The 18419-nt window shown below is 38.8% G+C and overlaps 1 protein-coding gene and 1 pseudogene across 3 annotated transcripts in view; both read left to right on the top strand.

Annotated features, from left to right (window-relative positions):
- MAPKAP1 (MAPK associated protein 1) overlaps window positions 1-18419 on the top strand; it is a 266480-nt gene that overhangs the window by 26477 nt on the left and 221584 nt on the right. For all 3 annotated transcript variants that reach the window (XM_030817823.1, XM_030817824.1, XM_030817825.1), the window contains 2 exons: window positions 8075-8402; window positions 10815-10904. In XM_030817823.1, coding sequence (XP_030673683.1) covers window positions 8144-8402; window positions 10815-10904 — 349 coding nt within the window. In that variant the 5' untranslated portion in view covers window positions 8075-8143. The remainder of the gene's footprint in view (window positions 1-8074; window positions 8403-10814; window positions 10905-18419) is intronic.
- Window positions 5388-5531, top strand: LOC115836552 (annotated as a pseudogene).

The raw sequence follows: 18419 nt of genomic DNA, 5'->3' as shown, positions 1-18419 counted from the left end.
CGAATCTCATTCAAAATAAGATAAATCATTTCTGTTGTTTTAATCTAGTAAGCACTTTTAGTCAAAATATGGAAATAAAAATGTAAAAAGAAGAAACAAACTCTACAGATATATGGTCTCACTATTTACTGCTTAATGAAATTGAGCATATTCACATGGAGAAGATTTTAATTCCCTGAGGGGGAAAAAAGCTCAATTTTTTACTAGTCTAAAAAATAAATGAAGGTTTAATTTAGAGTTAAATTGGAGAGAGTTAGAGAAAGAGATTTAAAAGCAATAAAGTGTGTTTTATTTTAATGGTCACTTCAATTATTTTCGAATTCCAGGAGGTATGAATTCTGAGCTTTAACTAGATCAAAGAATGTTGAAATCTTAGTTAAAAAATAAAAAAAGAGGGTCTGTTGGTTTTTATAAAGGAAAGACGTTGTATATAATAAAAAGCCTTTTTTTTCCCCTCACTTGTAATCATTCCTTGTTGTGGAAAATAAATGTGAGTGTTCCTATGACACGTTTAAGGACTCCTCTACAGGAATTAGCTTTAACTTGCCTAATGCTAATAGTGTGAAATCGGGGTACAGTATGGAAAGGTAAAAAAATAAAAAATAAATCTCGCATCTGCTGTTACATGTTGTTAACTCCCTCAGCAGACGTTAAATCATTTCAAGTACAATAATAGTGTGGGAGGTAAATTAACTAACCATTAACAGTCTTGTAAATACACAATTAACATGCCAACATTTATATGGCACATTGATGGGGCAGCAGTAATTTTTGATTGGGAGTTTGCAGACCTTTGAGAAGCCTTGGGCTGTTGCCTATTCTGACAAGTTTTCACAGATTGCAGGTGAGAGAGCAGAGGGAAGTGAGCAGGGAGTGTTTTGAAAAAGTCCAGGAAGGGGAATTTCCTTCTAACCATTGGATAGACGTGAGCATTGTAAGTCGTGTTGTTGCCTGTCTCAGGTCCTTAGAGACTGAAGAAGTATAGGGCAGGCTTGTTTGCTCGTAGTGAGTTATTTGAAGAAACAGAGTATTTCAGGTATAGACTTGAACTAAAGGTACGTGAGTCACTAGGGATTTTAAAAAATATTCTTAGACGTAACTAGATATTTAAAGTAAACCCTTTTTCTGTGATTTCAGGTCAACAACGAGATGATCACTGAAGTTCTTTTGTTGTGTGAAATTTTGTGCTTTTATTTTTTTAAACAACCATTACATGCACTGATTGTTTCTTGCTGTTGTACAAGCACTGTTGTTAGTGGAGGGGAGCTAAGGGTTTACTGTACTGCATAACACATTTGCTCTCTTATGTCTTTCACACAGTCCCATGCGAGAAATTTCTCTCAGGCCTCAGATACAAATAAGTACAATAGGCTTTTAAAAAGTCATGTTCGGCCGGGCGTGGTGGCTCACGCCTGTAATCCCAGCAGTTTGGGAGGCCGAGGTGGGGGGATCACCTGAGGTTAGGAGTTCGAGACCAGCCTGGCCAACATGGTGAAACCCTGTCTCTACTAAAAATACAAAAACTAGTGGGGCGTGGTGGTGCACAGTCACAATCCCAGCCACTCAGGAGGCTGAGGCAGGAGAATCGCTTGAACCAGAGAGGCAGAAGTTGCAGTTAGCCAAGATGGCACTACTGCACTCCAGCCTGGACGACAGTGTGAGACTCCATCTCAAAAAAAAAAAAAATTGTGTTCATTATGACTATTGTAACTTTGTCTCTCTTTGTTTTGAGAGGCCCTGTGGTGTAGTGGTTAAGATCCTAAGCTCTTGAATTTTATTTTTTACTTCTATGTATTAGCTGTCTGGCTTTGGGCAAGTTTCTTAACCTTTCATTGTCTCCGTTTTTTTTATAAGCCATTATAAATAAAGTTTGGAAATGAATGTATATAAAATTATCCAAAATGATATTAAGACGTGATGCCCATCAAAACCTACTAAAAATTATTCTCATGTTTAGAGCATGTTCCTAGTTACCACAGGCAGGTTTCATGATCATTAATGAATACAGACGGGTGTGTAATCTGGGAACGATATCCAAAGTGCATCTGAAACCACCCTTAGTACTTAGTAGAAACTTAGTAAATATTTGTTGAATATTTATTCATTTGAAGTGTAAAAGGAGACCCACCCAGTATATTAAAAATGCCTGGGCCGGGTGCAGTGGCTCACGCCTGTAATCCCAGCACTTTGGGAGGCCGAGGCGGGTGGATCACGAGGTCAGGAGATCAAGGCCATTCTGGCTAACATGGGGAAACCCCGTTTCTACTAAAAATACAAAAAATTAGCTGGGCGTGGTGGCGGGTGCCTGTAGTCTTAGCTACTCAGGAGGCTGAGGCAGGAGAATGGCATGAACCCGGGAGGCAGAGCTTGTAGTGAGCAGAGATCGCCACTGCACTCCAGCCTGGGCGACAGAGCAAGACTCCGTCTCAAAAAATAAAGAAATAAAATAAAAATGCCTGTGTTGGTCTGGCATAGTGGTTCACGCCTGTAATCCCAACACTTTAGGAGGCCAAGGCTGGTAGATAGCTTGAGCCTAGGAGTTCAAGACCAGCCTGGGCAATGTGGTAAAACCCCATCTCTACAAAAAGTAGCCAGGCATGGTGGTGTGAGCCTATAGTCCCAGCTACTTGGGAGGCTGAGGTGGGAGAATCACCTGAGTCTGGGAAGTTGAAGCTGCAGTGAGCCGTGGTCATGCCTCTGCACTTCGGCCTGGGCAATGGGAGTGAGACCTTGTCTCAAAAAAAAAAAAAAAAAAATTGTGTTATTTTGGGACATCTCTTTCTTTCCTTCTACTGTGCGTGGATATCCCTATTGCTTCCATTTTTAGTAAAACAAATCTTTATGCTTTAAAGAACATGATGTTAAAAAGTGTGAGAAAGAAGCTGTGAAAAGTGGGAAAGCTTAGGCAAGGTGATATTATTTATCTGTGGCCTAAAGGTATATAAAAAGGTCTATCTTATTTTATTATTATTATTATTTTTGAGACAGAATCTTGCTCTGTTGCCCAGGCTGGAGTGCAATGGCAATTTTGGCTCACTGCAACCTCTGCCTGCCAGGTTCAAGAGATTTTCATGCCTCAGCCTCCCGAGTAGCTGACACTATAGGTACGCACCACCACGCCCCCCTACTCTTTATATTTTTAGTAGAGACGGGGTTTCACCATGTTGGAGAGGCTAGTCTTGAACTCCTGACCTCGGGTGATCCGCCTGCCTTGGCCCCCCAAAATGCTGGGACTACAGGCATAAGTGACTGTACTGGGCCTTATTATTTTTTTGAGATGGAGTCTTGCTCCGTTGCCAAGGCTGGAGGGCAGTGGTGCCATCTTGGCTCACCTCTGCCTCTCGGGTTCAAGCAATTCTTCCACCTTAGCCTCCTCACCCAGCTAATTTTTGTATTTTTAGTAGAGATGGGGTTTCACATGTTGACCAGGTTGGTCTCAAACTCCTGACCACAAGTGATCCGCCCGCCTCGGCCTCCCAAAGTGCTGGGATCACGGGTGTGAGCCACTGCACCCAGCCAAAAAACGTCTGACTGTCTCAGAGAATCAAGAGTTGGTAACATCCAGGGAAGGCATTCAAGGCCTGAAGAGTCAGCATTTGTGAAAGTGTAGAATAGCATTTCTAAACCTTGTTCTGTGAAACGCTGTTATACATTGATACGTTTAGTATTCCTATAGAAAACAATATTTATAGATGGAGTAAGTTTGGGATATATCGCGTTACTAGATTCCTCCCTCTTGGAGAGTCATAATACACAAAGTACATAATTTAAAAGCTTTGGGAAGTCCTGTGATGAAACAGCAAGAAGAAAACCTCTTTAACTTGGTTGAATCTGGTGGTGTTTCCTAGACTTTTTTTAAAAACTTAAAAATTTTAAATTGTGGTAAAATATACATGGTATAAATGATAAGTAAAATTTACTATTTTAACCATTTTTAAATGTGTAGTTCATTGGCATTACATACATTCACATTATGGTGCAACCATCACTGCTGTCCATTTCCATAACTTTTCCATCTTCCCAAACTGAAATGTACCCATTAAATACTTTTTCCCCATTACTACCTTCCTCCAACTCCTAGCAACTGCTGTTAGACTTTCTGTCAGTTTGACTACTTTAGGTACCTCATATAAATGGAATCATACAGTACTTGTCCTTTTGCGACTGGCTTATTTCACTTAGCGTAAAGTTCTCAAGCTTCATCAATGTTGTAATGTGTCAGAATTTCCTGTGTTTGAAGGCTGAACAATATTCCATCGTTATATACCACATTTTATTCACCCTCTACCATGTATTGTTAATCGCTACTTAGTATTGTGTTGTATGTATGTGTCATGGCATATGTGTACTATTGTAGGTTCCTTTTAGATTTCCAGTATTACAAATTACTCTGAGATAAATATTTTACACAATCATCTCCTTAGAACAAATCCTAGAAGTAGGATTGCCCAGATAGTATTCATGTTTTATATTTTGGTAAGTATTACCAAATTACCCTCTAAAAAGTCCCAGTTTTCATTCCTTCATATTGTGCATGAGAGTGCCCATTTCTCTGAACCCTTGCCAGAGTTAGATTTTTAAAAATCTTTTTGATCTTTGCGCAACTGATCAGAGAGTACAATTTGTTTTTATCCATGATCTGTATGTCTTTGTCTTGGAAATCAAACATAGCTTCAAATGATAATTTACTGCTCTTTGGGAGATTTTTAAAAATATTCTTTTGAGTTTTGAAAAGTAGTCTTGTTAGAATAAGTTGATAGTGTTCCAAGGTGACAATTTTGAAGGGCACATTGAAGAGATGCTCTTGTATTAAGAAAAAAAGGCAATCCTTTATTTATAATCACACACTTACACCTGGCACATTCATATATGACTTATCTCTACAACAAAATTGAATAGTCCTTGGAAGTTAGACAGCAACATTTATTGAACTCCTGCCATGTATAACAGCCTTTGTTGCCAGAAGGGATATGGTGTTATGAACCCTGTCCTTGTGGAACTTATAGTCTAAGTCTTTAAGTACACGTAATTGGAGGTAAAAAGTGACATACAAAATAATATGTTTTCTGGGGCAGTCCTGTGGGAGTTCCATATCAGAGCTGGTAAGGAATAAATATTTTTTGAATGAATCATACAGACAGATTCCTTAATGTATGAAGTCATAGTGTCCTAATAGAGAAGATATCTGCTGCTGTTGAGGCATTTGTTCTGGAAGGATAAAGCTGAGGAGTTGGTGTGTGCCTTCAGAAGTGTTTGCCCATTCCTCTTGTCTTCAGAAGTGATCTGTTTCCCTAGAATAGATTTTATTCAGGGTACTTCAGTATACTTTCGTCACTTTGCCTTTTGCCATTTGACTTTTTGGTGCTAGAACACCTATTAAATGCCTGATCGCTTCTTGGCCTTTTGGCTAAGATCAAGTGTATTAAATGTGTGGCTTCTCATTAAAGCCCTTGTTTTTGCAAGGGAGAACTATTCAGTATGAATTTGAAAGCACCTGCCTCTCTACTGGTGACTAGCTGCCTTCCTTTCATGCCAGGAAGATGGCTTATTGTGATTGCTGTAGAAGGATGTTTGCAGCTCTGATCTGTGACACTATGATTCCACAAATACTCTCATTTATAAATAAATGTGTGGTGTATACATTTTTTATGGTTATAGAGAAGTTTGTATTTTTACAAGTAAAATTTAAATGCTCATTGTTAATTTCATATTTTTTTTCTGATCAATATCCTTAAAATGGTAGATTGACACTAATACTTCAGGGACCAGGTATCTCAGAAATTTGATGCTTAAAGGAATCCCATGGTATTAGGCGATGTACTAGGTCTGTATTAGGGTATTAACTTTTTGATTCAGGGATACCTTACTCACCTTTGCATTTCCCATTAGCCTCAGAGTAAAATAAGTACTCAAGGAATATATTAAGAGGAAAAAAGTGAAGATTAATGTAATTCACTTGATTAGAGATGCTCCTCAGTTAAATTTCTTTTTAATCTCAGTATCTTTAAGACCTACTTTATTTTAAGACACATCAACAGAATGATGTGTTTCCAGACAACAATTTTTAAAACCTTAGTTAACTGTAAGGATTTATTAGCTAGATTTCCTGTCTATGTTCCCTTTCTAGAAGAAACAGATTACAAGAAAATCTGGTGTTATAAGTCCTTCTAAAAGTAAATATCTTCTAGGACTGTTCCTGGAAACATAGTCCAGCTTCCATATTCCTTGTACTTCTCAATGATTTTGCAGGGGCAGGGAATTCACTCAGATGACTTGCAGTGTCCTCTATCACAAAGGAAGCACAGACTTATTTTATGTGCCATGAACTTACTAAGACAGATGGGATATTGACATATTTTAGGACTACTTTAAGCAGGAATTGATCATTGAAATTATTGATTTTTTATCATTATTATTAATAGCTAACATTTATTTAATTACATGCCGTGTATTTTTTTGAGCACTTTACCTGCATTATCTCCTGTATATCCTCTCACCCCTGAAGCTTCCATTTTATAAATGAAGGAAAAAAAAAAGGGAGGCTCTAAAAGGTAAAGTATTTTGACCGAGATCTTACAGCTAACAAGTAATAGGGCCAGGGTTTGAACCCTTTCTGTCTCTAGGGCCTAGTACCTAACCGTTGTTCTGCAATATTTTCTTTGTTGAGTATTTTCACTTAATTGAGAGGGTGCTATCTTGTTACTAGAACAAATATTATTACAGTGTTTTTTGTATGTTTGTTTTGTCTTGTTTTGTTTTGTTTTTAGAAGACAGGGTCTCACTATGTCACCCAGGCTGGAGTGCAATGGTGCAATCATAGCTCACTGCAGCCTTGAATGCTGGGGCTCAAGTGATCCCCCTTCTTCTGCCTCATGAGTAGCTGTGACTACAGGCTTGTCCCACCATGCTCAGCTAATTAAAAAATAATAATAATTATATATATATATATATTTTTTTTTGTAGAGATAGAGTTTTGATTGTGTTGCCCATGTCGGTCTTGAACTCCTGGACTCAAGCAATCCTCCTGCCTCGGCCCCCCAAAGGGTTGAGAGTACAGGTGTGAATCACTGTGCCCAGCCTCATTACAGTTTTAACAGGACTGAGGAAGCAGTTTTTTTTTTAATTAAGTTTCTAAAATAAGAAGTTGATCGTATAGTAGGTAATCTTGATTATAAGTTTTATTTTAAAAACACAGGCCAGGCGTGGTGGCTCACGCCTGTAATCGCAGCACTTTGGGAGGCCAAGGTGGGCGGATCAACTGAGGTCGGGAGTTTGAGACCTGCCTGACCAACATGGAGAAACCCCATTTCTACTAAAAATACAAAATTAGCTGGGCATGGTGGCGCATCCCTGTAATCCCAGCTACTCGGGAGGCTGAGGCAGGAGAATCTTGAACCCGGGAGGTGGAGGTTGCGGTGAGCCAAGATCACGCCACTGCACTCCAGCCTGGGCAACAAGAGCGATACCCTGTCTCAGAAAAAACAAACAAAACAACAACAAAAACACAATACTATCTTGAAAGGAAAATATATTCATTAAGCAAAATTAATTTGGCGGTACATCATTTTTATAAAACCCCTAGTAACTCTGAAAGCATTGTCTGTGCCCTTTTAAACACTTCACAACCATATGACAGGAGGGGAAATGTAAACTGATGAAATACAGTTTTGTACTTTAGCACATCATTTGAGGAAAATACAACTTGTTCCCCCAGGACCTTATAAAGTAGTGAGAAGGTTGCATGATAGTGAAGGGAGAAAGAAAGGAAAATTTATTGTTTTAACAGTAGTTATGTGCTTTGAGTGGCCTGACTTGTAAGGAGTTGCTGTGATTTGTTTTGCAAGAGTGCAAGCCTTCCTTTCTGATTCTGTAGAGATCTCATTGACTAGAGCTGCAGCCCCTAGTGCTTATAAGGATTTCCTTTCAGCTTAGACTTAATCCTTTTAAGCTCCACAGAACAGGGATAAATGTTGATTTTCAAGGTGGCATTTTACTACACTGAATGTGTCTGAAAAATGATTCAGTCATTTTCTGCCTTATTCTTAAATATTTGCTGTGTACATCATGTTTCTAGGTAGGTGAGCTCGTGAAACAATATGAAGAGGAGAAAATAGCCTTTTAAAGAAATTGGCCCACAGAAAGGATGGCCTTCTTGGACAATCCAACTATCATTCTAGCTCATATTCGACAGTCACATGTGACCAGTGATGACACGGGAATGTGTGAGATGGTTCTCATTGATCATGATGTTGACCTAGAGAAGATTCATCCTCCTTCAATGCCTGGAGACAGTGGGTCAGAAATTCAGGGAAGCAATGGTGAGACTCAGGGCTATGTATATGCCCAGTCAGTCGATATTACCTCAAGTTGGGACTTTGGTATTAGAAGACGCTCAAACACAGGTAAACATTGTGTTCTAGTCATGTCTTCTGAGCTTTAAATCAGTAAACAGTCTTATGGAATAATGCATAATATTGGAATAGGCTTAATGGGGGACGTTTCCAGGTATTAATAGGAACATGCATATGTCAGACTAAGAGTGAGTCTGAGCAACATCTCCATCTCTGCGACTGCGAATGGAGAGGGCCTCTAGAATGTTATTAGAAGTAGACAGAAGGGGGATAGTGAAAAAGTTGGTTAGGAGAGGCATGTTGGACATTTCTAACAAGTCATTGTGTAGAAAGGCAAGTGGACCGGCTTTGAGTGTCTTCACACAGCAACATTAGTCCCAGTAGGTAGACTACCCAGAGATAGATTTCAGGTTGACATAATAAAGAACCTTTAATACAGAGAGGTGACCACCCAAAGAGAGCAGACACTTCTTGCCCCTGGAGGAATTGTGGGGGAGTGGGGAAATGGGAGGAGACACCTGAGTATTTGTTAGGGCTGGTTTTAGTAGGTTTCTGTACATAGGGTGTGAGATTAGAAAAGGGGCCACTGTTTTTGATACTTTGCCTTTATTTTCTTAAATTGATCACCTTTTGATTTTTCTGGCTTGAAAACACTCAACTTTGGTATACATGTATTTAGGCATTAGCTTTAAAAGCTTATTGCCCATTTTCCCACTTACATTTTTTTGGTGGCCTTGTTTCAAGGGGAATGTGATGAACCAAGGACTTTTTTCTTTTTTTTTTTTACTCAGGCAAACTATTTAGAATACATATTGTGGTTCTAATATGACAGGTATTCTAGGAGATAATTTTTTTTAGATAATCAGAAAATATAATCTTCAAATTAGCAGTAACCTGCTAACTCCCAGGAAAGGTAATGGCAAGGAGATATAGTAGAACACTAAAAATACTTACATATTTATTTTCATGGTCCAAATGTAAAATGCACATAAAGGAATATTGGAGGTAGAGCTGGATACAATTTACAGTGAAAGGCACATTCAGGTTTTGGTTCAGAATTCAGTATCTGTAACATAAGAATAATTTGCTCTCATGATGAAAATAATTAATAGCATTTCCCAGTATCTAAAGGAACTTTTATCAAAATAGGATTTGAGTGAAGGTTTGAATATAATTTAGAACCATTGATTCTCAGTTCTCTAGTTGAAACTGACTTCCTTGCAGGTTATTGAGATGATATCTTATATGACAGGTTGAATGTATTTCAGTGGGAGAATGCTGCTAAATTGAGAGCTTTATGATTATATTACTTTGGCTGTACCCTTCACATTTATTAATTGCAATTGAATGTATTTTTCTTCAGTGGAATTTGGTTAGATACAGTGACATTGTCAGAATGCTCTTCCCAGCATAGTTTAAATTTCTGGTAAGATTATTTTCAGTGTTTCCCTACCACAATGCTAAGGCAGAAGTGTATAATTTCCTACCTTGAAAGAGGCTGAAAAAGAAATTTATTTTTTTTGTGTTAGCAAAATGCTGGGATAGGAAGCTGAAGATTAGCAAGAGAAAACTCATTTCAAGAGATGGCATCAATTGTGACTTTCTTTTTTATTGTGGTCTCTGTATGCAGCAGTTGTTAAGTGCATGCTGGGTGGTATTTCTCTAAAAGATCAGTTTTGAAGGTTGATCAGCCAGTGGCAATATAATCACAAATGCATAATTTTAGGTGACTCTTGTTGGAATTTCTTTAGGTAGCACTTAGATGCTAATAATTAATTGAGATTGTAGGTTGTCTTAGTGACCAAAGAATTTGCCTTTTAATCCATGCAGCGTATCTTAAAATTTTGTAAAAGAAAAATTGTTCTTTTTAAGATTTGACTAATGTTACAAAGATACAAATCATTTATTTTACTACCTATAAACTGTTTCAGCCCACTGAAGAAAAGCTATGCTAATTTATATAGCTTTGACATTTTATAATTTTCATGATTTTTAGATAAAGGATTTTATATTTAAAACTTTAATAGTCTAGTCTGAGTTCATTTATCTTTAATTTTTGAAACGGATAGAGTAATTCATAACAGTAATTTTATTCCTGTAATGTAATATTCACTTCAGTTCATTTGTGCATTAAAATTCCTTTAAGACCGTTATTAATGATTTATATAATGAAATGTCATATTAATCACAGAAGTTTTCACATTTTATTATTCTCTTCCATGTTAATACTATCTTTATGATCTCTATTAGTGTTTTATATCCTCTAATTTCAATTATAAATCAAGAATATTTTCATGTTTTTGTTGGTATTTGCTTTTCAGGGGTGCCACCTTTAAAATTTTATGACTTTTTCTCTACATATGCAATATAAAACATCTTTATTCATGTAAAGGTAGTTAATTATGTCTTTGTTTATGGTAAACTTTTACTGACAAACTTATAGTTATAATATTTCTTTTCAAGCTCAAAGATTAGAACGACTCCGAAAAGAGAGACAAAACCAGATCAAATGCAAAAATATTCAGTGGAAAGAAAGAAATTCTAAGCAATCAGGTAAATGGAAATGATTTTAATTCTTAATTTGAGATTTATATATTTAGTTTATTATATAAGAACTTTTATTTTTAATTCATCCTTTTAAATCCTCTGGGCTTAGATACCTCTTGTGTTTTGAGCTTTGAGCTCTTTCTCTTGTGTGCCTTGACCCTCTGAAGCTATATGCTCTTTAGTTCTTGGCTTTTTGGCCACCCTTCACTCTGGGTCACAGGGATTGATGTGTGCAGGGGACATTTTTTACAAGCTATCATGTCAGTACTTTTTTCTGATTTTTTAAAAAAATATAGGCCAAGGAGTACCCTATGATTTGATTTTTTTTTTTTTTTTTTTTTTTTTGAGACGGAGTTTCACTCTTTTTGCCCAGACTGGTATGCAATGGCACAGTGTTGGCTCACTGCAACCTCCACCTCCCGGGTTCAAGCGATTCTCCTGCCTCAGCCTCCTCAGTAGCTGGGATTACAGGCGCATGCCACCACTCCTGGCTAATTTTGTATTTTTAGTAGAGATGGGATTTCACCGTGTTGGCCAGGCTAGTCTTGAACTCCTGGCCTCCAGTAATCCACCTGCCATGGCCTCCCGAAGTGCTGTGATTGCAGGCATGAGCCACTGTGCCCAGCCGATTTTTTTTTTTTTTGAGACGGAGTCTTGCTGTGTCATCCAGGCTGGAGTGCAGTGGTGCCATCTTGGCTCACTGCAACCTCCGCCTCCCTGATTCAAGCGATTCTCCTGCCTCAGCCTCCCAAGTAGCTGGGACTACAGGTACGTACCACCATACCTGGCTAAGTTTTTTATTTTTAGTAGAGATGGGGTTTCACCATGCCAGGCTAGTCTCGAACTCCTGACCTCAAGTGATCCACCTGCCTTGGCTTCCCAAAGTGCTGGGATTATAGGCGTGAGCCACTGCGCCCAGCCCCTGTGATATTTTGGATGAGCTTCTAGGTTACAGATTTCTCTTGGCAGTTCCAACCTAGACTTTCCCTTGCCCCATTAGTGGGTCTAGTAACAGTCTTTTTTGCATATATGCAGATTCTTTTCCCTTAGTGTAAAAACCATTATGTTGGCTGGTATTATTAGCATTTGCAGTATATTTTCATATAGTATGTGTATAAAGGCTGGCCATATTACATACTTTTAAAGCTTCAGTCTCAGCAAGAAGAAAAGACTTGGGGAAAAAAACAATTTCAGAAATAAAATGCTATTAAAATATTTTATAATGGTTATATCATGTTTCCTAGACTTTCTCTTTTTTTTTCTCCTTTAAAAGAAATATCTGCAGTCTGTCTTCTGTATCCTCCCAGCACCTCCCAATATCATATTGGCATGTGATAGACACCTAATAAATATTTGTGGATTGGCTCCATTGTTACACAATAATTATAAGACTAATAATATTAAGGTTTATTATGCTAATAGCAGCCTCTACCTGGTGCTCTACTAGGTACTTTACATGCATTACCTCTATTGCAGTGATCTTGCAAGGTGTAGGTATCGTTGCTATTGTTTACAGATAAGACAAAAAGGCTCAGGGATTTGATGAACTTGCCAAAGTTACCCAACATGGAGGGTAGTGTGATAATGAGATCCATTGTATCCAGCTCTGCCTGCATATAAAGGCCAGTCTCTCTGCACTAAATCACTCTGTAAAGTGCTTCTTGATTTCTCCTACTATAATTATAAACTCAAGTATCCTTAGTAGGTATGATTTTCTTCATGGCTGCTACTAAGTGATGACTGTGTAGAACCAGAAGTCCCAATTACTTGTTTTTCTTCCTTATATCTCATTCTGACTTCCTTGAATGCAGTCGTTCTTCTTGAATTTCTCTTTAGTTTTACTCTGAATACTTTCAAAATCTCACTAGGCTAGCCCCTTCTGTTGATCCAGTTAATGTTTCTCTTTGTTGTATTTAATACAAACTTGAAAATACTTTATATCACTTATCTTATTCACTTTCTTCAAATTTTTTATATATCTTAATGCAGTTCTTATTAATCTCTTCTTGATCAATGAATACAGAGCCAGTTTATTTAAGCTCCTCTGTCTCTCCAGCCACCCTTTATTTGCCTTCTTCACTTCCATATCTTAAAAAATTATAAATAAAACACACAGTGAGGCCAGGCACTGTGGCTCACACCTGTAATTCCAACACTTTTGGAGGCCAAGGTGGCAGATCACTTGAGGCCAGGAGTTTGAGGCCAGCCTGGCCAACATGGTGAAACCCCATTTCTACTAAAAATACAAAAAATTAGCCGGGAGGCAGGCAGATCACTTGAGGTCAGGAGTTTTAAGATCAGCCTGGCCAACATGGCGAAACCCTGTCTCTACTAAAAATATAAGAATTAGCTGGGCATGGTGGTGTGTGCCTGTAATTCTAGCTACTCAGGAGGCGGAGGCATGAGAATTGCTTGAACCTGGGAGGCGGAGGTTGCAGAGAGCTAAAATCACGCCAGTGCACTTCAGCCTGGGCAACAGAGCGAGATTGTCTCCAACCCGAAAATGCGGTGAATAGAGTACGTCAAATGTAGGTGCATCAGTCCCTTTACAATGTGAGAAGTAAGTTCTTCAGCTTAAATTTCGATACATCTAATAAATAGAGGATTTTATTTGCTCCCCTACTTATTTTTTAAAGTCTAATCTACTTTAATTTTTGTTCATTGTTTCACAGAATATGCTGGAGAAATAGTTATGTCACTTTTGCTTTCATTTGTAACCATACTGTCCATTGTAGACATGTACTTCTTATACTTCTCTCCTTCAGTTCCTTCCCTCTCTTTTCTGTGTCTCACGGATTTTGATAATTGAGCCTGTGGTCTTACTTCTGGAGAAGCTCTTTAATGTGTATGTTCATGCTTGAACTGTTATTCCCTGATTCTGGCCAGACCAGCAGCCTGCCTGGTAGTCATTCCTGATGGTTAGAGTGAAACTCATCAATGCACAAAAGAATGTCTTTGGATTCTCCCTTAGGCTGGGTCCTATCATTAAACCACAGCTTGGCATTCTGGGTATATTGAAGCATGTTGGAAAAGTGGAATCAGCAGTCCACTAAACGTCTACCTGGCAAACTGAGCAGCCATCCTATTTTTATACATCTCCAACAGACGTACTCTCTCAGCAAGAAATGCCACATCTAAATCTTTTTGATCTTTTTTGAGAATTTTGGACGGGTAATTATTTATTCATTCTCTCATTTTAAGAATTGGGGGTCTCACTGTGTTGCCCAGGCTGGCCTCAAACTCTGGATTCAAGTGCCTCAACCTCCTGAGGAGCTAGGACTACAGGCACGTGCCACCATACCCAACTTCATTCCCTCATTCTTTTTCTATTATTTATGCTTTGCTAAAATCCTTTCATTTGTTTTTCTTATCTTTGTTTTATTTCATTCCCCACTAGAAGAATCATCATTCTAAATAGGATGACCTCCCTGGAAGTATTCTTCTTCCACAATTATTCTGTCAACATCCAGTTTATCCTTTAAGACACAGCATAAGGGCAGCCTTTTCATAGAGGAGATAGAGGGTTTGTGGAGACCATCTAATCCATACCTCAGTTCTTTATGAACTTACTGATCCATGTGCCATGAGACCACATGATAAATGAAATACCTTAGAGTAAGATCCTTGTAATATTCCTGTAACCAAAACTGCATGGATAGATAAGAAGATGGTATCATCAGAAGTGTGCTTTGTTAGGAATAATGTCGTATTAAGATCCAAATATCTTTAATTTTATTATTTTAAAATGGTATTGGTATTTTATTCTTTACATAATTAGTTATTACCCTTACTCATTGAATCATTTAACAAGTATTTCTTTCATAACTCCTGTGTGCCTAATAATTCTGTGCTGAGTGCTAGGAGGACTACATGAATCCTCTCCTCTAGAAGTTCGAAGTCTAATTGGCAAATAAGCCTTCTTATGCATGAAGTTAAATAATAATGCAAAACAACAATGTAGCTTATTTATATCAATTATTTACATGTACCTGAAGTTTTATGTAACTTCTATTATTGGTTTCCTAAGTAATGATTCCCAAATACATTGGAGGTATAAAAATCAGAAATGCATCCAAAAGTGCATGTTATAATAACATTCCCTATGAATTTCTAGGCCTCACCTATGGAATTCTTGATTTAGTAGATGGGGGTTGGGGCCCACAAAGTTTTTTTTTTTTTTTTTTTGAGCAACAAGGCTGTTTATTTCACCTGGGTGCAGGCGGGCTGAGTCCGAAAAGAGTGTCAGCAAAGGGTGGTGGGATTATCATTAGTTCTTACAGGTTTTGAGATAGGCGGTGGAGTTAAGAGCAATGTTTTGGGGGCAGGGGGTGGTTCTCACAAAGTACATTCTCAAGGGTGGGGAGAATTACAAAGAACTTTCTTAAGGGTAAGTTACGGTTTTCAAAAGGTCTCTGGGTGATTCTGATGAGTAATCAGCTCAGGGTATATAGTATGTTAGCCACTAAGTTTATTTATTTCTTTTTTGTTTGTTTTTGAGACTGAGTCTCCTTTTGTCACCCTGGGTGGATGGAGTGCAGTGGCACAGTTTTGGCTCACTGTGACATCCGCCTCTGGGGTTCACACAATTCTTGTGCCTCAGCCTCCCTAGTGGCTAGGATTACAGGCGTGTGCCACCATGCTTGGCTAATTTTTTAAAAAACATTTTTAGTAGAGACAGGGTTTGTCATCATGGCCAGGCTGATCTTGAACTCCTGGCCTCATGTGATCCGCCCGCCTCAGCCTCCCAAAGTGTTGGGACTACAGGTGTGAGCCACTGTGCCTGGCCTATTTAGTCTTCATTCAAAGCCAGTAAATTAGCTGTTAGTGTGTCTCTTTTACAGGTGAGAGGAGTTACTTATAAGTAGTAAGTGGTGAAGCCAGAATTCACCTCCTGGACAGTTTGACCCCAAAATTTTAGTCTTTCTACTCTGCTCTGCTCCCTCCAATATCATTGGCAGAAAGCTGCTTCTGAAGCTTTGGGTATTGAGGAGTCTTTGGTGTTCTGTTGTTCCGTTTTTTTTCTTTCTTTTTGAGACTGAGTCTTGCTTTGTCGCCCAGGCTGGAGTGCAGCAGCATGATCTCTGCCCACTGCAACCTCCGCCTCCCAGATTAAAATGATTCTCCTGCCTCAGCCTCCCAAGTAGCTGGGATTACAGGCACCTGCCACCATGCCTGGCTAATTTTTCTATTTTTAGTAGAGACGGGATTTGACCATGTTGGCCAGGCTGGTCTCAAACTCCTGACCTCAGGTGATCTGCCTGCCTTGGCCTCCTGAAGTGCTGGGATTACAGGTGTGAGCCACCGTGCCTAGCTCTCTTATTCCTTTCCTTCTCTGTCAGCTATAGCCAGAGTTTGGGAAAGTTGCCAAACCCTCTATGTTAAAAAAAAAAAAAAAAAAAAAAAATTCAGGTACAGTGGCTCATGCCTGTAATCCTAGCACTTCGAGAGGCCAAGGCAGGAGGATCACTTGAGCCCAAGAGTTCGAGGCCAGCCCTAGCAACATAGTGAGATCCCGTCTACACACACACATACACACACACACACACACACACACACACACACACCACACACACACACATAATTAGCTGGGCATGGTGGCATGCTCCTGTAGTCCCAGCTGCTCAGGAGGTTGAGATGGGAGGATCACTTGAGCCCAGGATATCAAGGCTGCAGTGAGCCATGGGGGCACCACAGCACTCCAGCCTGGGCAACAGAGGGTGACCCTATCTCAAAAAGCAAAAAAAGAAATTGTGTAGAAAAAAAATTAAAAATGAAAATAAGCTACCAGTAATCTCACATCCAGAGGCAACTGCTGTTGTTACCATTTTGATGTATTTATTTTAGATTTCATTTATACATGTGAGTATATATATTTTAAACTATTCAATATTTAATATAAAAATATATAGATATATATTTTGACACAGGGTCTCGCTCTGTCACCCAAGCTGGAGTGCAGTGGCATGATCATGACTCACTGCAGCCTTGACCTCCTGGGCCCAAGCAATCCTCCTGCCTCAGTCTCCCAAGTAACTATGCCACACAGGTGCATGCTACCATGCCTGGCCAATTTTTACAATATTTTGTAGATGGAGGGTCTCCCTGTGTTGCCGAGGCTGGTCTTAAACTCCTTGACTCAAGCAATCCTCCTGCCTTGGCCTCCCAAAGTGCTGGGATTACAGGCATGAGCCACCACGCCCAGCCTACCATGATAAATAGGACATTCTTCCTCATAACTGTGTTATTGGTCTTTTGTAAATAAATCTGTTATTTTATTTTTATTTTTTATTTTTGAGACGGAGTTTTACTGCCCAGGCTGGAGTGCAGTAGCGTGATCTCGGCTCACTGCAACCTTCGCCTCCAAGGTTCAAGTGATTCTCCTGCCTCAGTCCTCCAAGTAGCTGGGATTACAGGTGCCCGCCACCACGCCCAGCTAATTTTTGTATTTTTGGTAGAGACAGGGTTTCACCATGTTGGCCAGGCTGGTCTCGAACTCCTGACATCAGGTAATCCACCTGCCTTGGCCTCCCAGAGTGCCGGGATTACAGGTGTGAGCCACCACACCTGGCCAAAATCTGTTATATTTGTTTTGTATCCCACCGCTCCCTAAATCCTTATAGTTCTAATATGTTCCATGCTTAGGTTCTAATACACATTCTCATCTTCTGAATGCTATAGTGTGTGCTTTTTCATAAAGCTGATGATAATTAAATTTCCAGGCTATGTATTTTTTTAGTTTTGTGTTTGTTGGTGAAGTCCAACTGTTTATATCGGTTAGGACTTTTTAGTTGCAAATAACAGAAAGCGACTTGAAGGAGGGCTTTCAAGAAGTATAGTCTGCCTGATGAATGGCTTGGAACCAGAAGGAAGGGCTCTCATGACTTCCCCCATCTTGTCTTGGCTTCTTTCTACCCATCTGCTCTCTCTCTGTCCTCCCTTCCTATACCCTACCCCAGCAACTTTTTCTAATTCTCTGGTCCAGAGTTATTCATTCAACAAATATTTATTATTAAAAAATAATAAATTATTCCTTCAACAAATAGTGAACAAGACAAAGTCCTTGTCTTCATGGGGGTTATATTCGATTGGGCGACAGAGCGAGACTCCGTCTTAAAAAAAATAAAATAAAAATAAAATTTTTCTTTATATTATAAAGAAATTATTTTAAATGTTTTTCAATGTAATTATTAAACATTTCTTTATAATAATTAACATAAATAATTTTAAATGATATAAAGAATATTAAAATAATATTAGTTTTTTGGAGAGTAGTATAAACAGTAAACATATATGCCAGAATGGATAAATGGCATGGAGAAGAATATAGCCAGGTAAGGGGGATAAGGAATCCTAGGCAGAGAATTTTGCTATTTTGTGTAGGGTGGCCAAGGAAGGGCTCATTAGAAAGGTACTGTTTGAGCAGAGATCTAAAGGAAGTGGAGGAGTGAGTCATGCATATATCGGGGGATGAGTGTTCTAAGAGAAAGAAATAGCAAGTGCAAAGATTCTGAGGCAGAAACG

This window comes from Nomascus leucogenys, chromosome 8, assembly GCF_006542625.1.
Source record: "Nomascus leucogenys isolate Asia chromosome 8, Asia_NLE_v1, whole genome shotgun sequence".
NCBI classification, from domain to species: domain Eukaryota; kingdom Metazoa; phylum Chordata; class Mammalia; order Primates; family Hylobatidae; genus Nomascus; species Nomascus leucogenys.
Note: the sequence above shows the minus strand (reverse complement) of the source record. Positions and strands in the feature narration are given on the sequence as shown.